The 4,189-nt window shown below is 39.1% G+C and overlaps 1 protein-coding gene across 1 annotated transcript; it reads left to right on the top strand.

Annotated features, from left to right (window-relative positions):
- Positions 1-1,454: 1,454 nt before the first annotated feature.
- Positions 1,455-2,551, top strand: LOC120111864 (NAC domain-containing protein 96-like). Its single transcript, XM_039129934.1, has 2 exons — positions 1,455-2,009; positions 2,126-2,551. The coding sequence occupies exons 1-2, from the start codon at positions 1,619-1,621 to the stop codon at positions 2,326-2,328; spliced, it is 594 nt and encodes a 197-aa protein (XP_038985862.1). The 5' UTR covers positions 1,455-1,618; the 3' UTR covers positions 2,329-2,551.
- Positions 2,552-4,189: the final 1,638 nt, after the last annotated feature.

The following is a 4,189-nucleotide window of genomic DNA, read 5'->3' as shown; positions in this document are numbered from 1 at the left end:
ATTGAACTGAAGGCCTTAAGAATTCCTTGGTACAAAGAGATGGATAATTGCAATGTGTATATCACAAAAGGCTTTAGAGGCTGACCATGCATAGTCAGACTCCAAGGCCTTTGCTTATAGTAGATGCAACAGAGGGTGCATCCATATTGCTATGAAAATAAAAGCTGAGATATTGCTTATGATAGATATGCTATGCATTATTTTTTTCTACACTAGTTACTGGAAAAAAAAAGAAAAAAGAACTAGATACATGCCATCAAGATAAATAGATGGGAAACTAGTATGTGGTTCATAAAAATTCAAGTCGATTTACAATTTACAATTTTACTTATCAAGTTAGACAAAATGATCCATAGATTTCTTTAATTGGTTTAAAATATGTCATGCCATTTACTTGTTTAGCCCATATGTTGGTTCAAGTATGTATGGAGCGGCTCTATCCTAAAAAAAATTGATAATAGTTGGAAAGAAACTACTCAAGAGTCTTCCCTTCAACACCATTCACATATGAAAACCTATAGATATCAAAAAGAAAGATGTGATTTATGTTAGTCCTGGCATCTACATCCTCACTTGGTCACTCATACAAGGGAGAATGCCGGTCAAAAGTGATAGTCTCACGTTGAGCAATAGGTCTATGGTTACATGATCCAAGGTTAGGTGGAAAAACCTTTAGTATTTCAAAGTCAAAGCAGCAATATACATAGCTAACTGGGTTTTACTAACAAAGACTTTCAAAACTGATCATATTTTATTCAAACCAAAAGATCCCTAAATCTAGACCAAGATCTATTTATGTTGGCTTGAAAAAAGTAAAGTAAAAATTTATTTTTGATAGGCATATAATTAATTTGCATGCCAAACTAGAGTTTTATTTGCCAATTTAACATAATGTAATACAAAATCATCATCCAGCAAAGAAAAAGAATAGCTTGCTAGCCATAGAGAAAGACAGGCCATTTGAATTTACTAGGTTAGGCTTTTCAAAGACCATAGCTCTACAGATTCTACAACATCAGCTAAAATACCTTGGAAGTGAAGGTGCTAAATGTTACTATTTCATGAGAGCCCAATATATTTCTTTCTTCTCTTATGCTAAGAAAAAAAGAAATGAAAGGAAGGTGATGATATTAAAAATGCTCTTATACTAACCAAGCAAAGACCTATACCTATTTAAAGCCATAGAAAGCAAAGCTAATATTGGGAGCACAAAACCTTACAGGCAAATAACAGAAATTAGTCTAATAGAACTCTAAGTTAGATGTAGAACACTACAGAAAAAGTAGGTTTTACCGACGCTTGTGAAAAGCGTCGGCAATTTTTGGTCTAGCGTCAAACTTTGCCGACGCTTGTAAAAAGTGTCGGCAAAAGACGACGAGTGTAGTCGCCAGCCTAAGACGACGCTAAAAAGCGTCGTCGGAAGCCAACATTTCCCCCAATCCCAACAAGCCCTTTCTCTCTTTCCGTTTTCCCGGCCACCGCCCTCCACCCTCAACCCATTCCAGAGATCGAAGAGAAAATCTACTTCAGTACTCTGATCGCTTTGTAACCCCCTCCCCATTCCTCGTCCATTCCTCCCTAATCCCCTCCAGATTCAAGAAGCAGAAGGGCTCCGGCGATGATGTTTTCATCATCTGGCCTCCTGCGTGCTGCTGGCCTCTGTTCTTCGTCATCCAAGCCAAGAAACATTAGCAGAGATGACAATGATATTGCCGGCCTCGCCTCGTTTCTTGATCTCAAGGTTCAACTCGTAACCCCATCTTCTCAGTCCTCACATTGTTTCTTGATCTGGGTGTTTTCCTCCCCCATCCTCTGTTCTTTTCTTCGTCGTCTAAGCCAAGAAACAATGCCGGACTGGACAATGGCGCTGCTTCCCGGCTTTGTGTTCCACCCGCTGGACGAGCACCTCCTAGACTTCTACCTGAGGAAGAAGATCCTCGGCGAAACGCTTCTTGGTGGTATCATCGTGGAGGCCGACGTCTACGGTGACGACCCCAAGAACCTAACTGGTAAGCGAGTTCTTGGAAGATACCTATCTTTCTCCTTCTAATTCCTTGGTTTTCTGTTGCCCTGTATTCTTGATTTAGAGCTACCGACTTCTTTGGTTTTTCTTGGGTGGTCGCAGCGCGGTATAACATGGCAAACAGGGATTCCGAGTGGTTCTTTTTCGCATCCAGGACTCGGAGACATCCGGGTGCCGAAGATAGCAAGCGGGTATCCCGGAGTGCGGGCTTGGGACGGTGGAAGGCCACCCAAGGCATCAAGACCGTGCTCGATTCCAAGCGCAAAGTCCTTAATGGGATATCAAAGGAGACTTTATATCCTTAATCTTTACTTTGCTGATGACTGGATCATTTTTGGTGCGAGGTTGTCAACCAACTTCACTGCTATTACGGCACTGCAACTTTTTCTAAATAATGTCTTTTTTTTTGTGATACGTGGAGGGGAAACCTTTAAAAGCAAGCCTTATATGCACTATATGAATCTTACAGATTATGTATCATCTTGTAAATGAATCTTCCTTATTTTAATAAGCAAATTTGTTATGGTACAAATATAAGAGATTGTGTCATCTAATGAATGATGTAAGTTGAATTTGGTGCCCATTTGGGTTGGAAGCATCAAATTGGATGTGGGAGTGCAAATGAAGTGAAGCACCATTGATAGAAGATTTCAGCTATAGATGTTAGCCTCAGAGTGGTTTTCTATATGCTTTATTCTTCTCTTATAAATATTGCGGGCTTTAATTCCCCCATTTACTTGAAATAGTATATTATGCTAATACTGGTGTTTTGTCTGCCTTGTTGAAATGCAAGTTGATGCCATCATGGAAGTTAAGGCGTCATATCAAGTGAAGAAAAATTGGATGGGTGATCCCTGTGTTCCAACAAATTTTACTTGGCATGGATTGAATTGCAGCTCCAGTGGTTCTGAACCCCCAAGAATCATCTCTCTGTGAGTGCTCTGATCAATAACTATTATATGAACCAGGTTTTGTCAAATCAACATGGATTTATATAACAATGTGCTGCAGAAACCTGGCTCATAGTGGATTGACTGGAGAAATAGCTGCTGCTCTTGGAAACCTAGAATCACTCAGAAACTTGTAAGTGCTGCAAACATTAAACAGCAATGCTGTTTTGACCTTGTAGTAATAGATGGTATATATATATGGAGTGGGACAAATGACGGAATGATTAGCCTATGGTTGAACGGCCGCTCATTTTTTTTATCCTCCCGAATTTGCTTACTGGATGTGAGTTGGGTTCTGGATAGCAGACCAAGCTCATATTCCACAGGGTTTTATCTGAAAATCCTTCACTGCTCTGCTTTTTTCGTTCTGGTACCTGTTAGTACTTAGGCCATGAAACAGCTTGATAAGCTTGGTTTATCTTTGATGAATGTCTTTGCTATCCACTGCTATCAAGAGCTAAGTTCTTACTCCACTTAGGTTATTATATGATATTTGCAACCTCAGTCCTTTTTTTTTTTTTTCTTCAAAAAGACCTCCCCTCTCAACAGGTTATAGTTTACAAAGTTCTTATGTATTAATGACACATCAATGACTTTTGATTTCAGGGATTTATCAGGTAATAATTTGTCCGGACCAGTACCTGATGCTCTAGGAGAACTACCTTATTTAGAATTCTTGTGAGTGTGAAATACTAACCTTTCTATGCTGACACTCTACAGAGGAGTCATCTTGAGGTCCAATTTTATTTTGCTTTCTTGCAGAAATTTGTCAAGCAACAAGCTTACAGGATCAATTCCTCGTAGTCTTCAAGAAAGATCTAAAAATGGATCTCTTAAATTAAGGTTCGTTCATTCTCTGATAATACTATCTCTTCCTTATATCAATCTCTTGCTTATATATTCATTCTATGAAGCATACATGAGGATACATGATACAAAATGAAACTCCAAACTCCCTCACAGCCTGCATTTTTTTATGCAAATGCCATGACCGAGTCATATGGATTTGTTGAAGATGCCGGTCCATCTAGAGGTCATATGTATTATGACCTTTAGAATTTACATTCGTATTTTTATTTTTTTTAAAAAATAGCAATCCCGACGCTTTAAAGCGTCGGCCAAAATACATTTGCCGACGCTTTAAAGCGTCGGCGAAAACGCAAAACTGGATTGGTCTTTATCGACGCTTTAAAGCGTCGGGAAACATGTTTTTTTC

The sequence above is a fragment of the Phoenix dactylifera genome, chromosome 9, assembly GCF_009389715.1.
Source record: "Phoenix dactylifera cultivar Barhee BC4 chromosome 9, palm_55x_up_171113_PBpolish2nd_filt_p, whole genome shotgun sequence".
Taxonomy (NCBI): Eukaryota; Viridiplantae; Streptophyta; class Magnoliopsida; order Arecales; family Arecaceae; genus Phoenix; species Phoenix dactylifera.
Note: the sequence above shows the minus strand (reverse complement) of the source record. Positions and strands in the feature narration are given on the sequence as shown.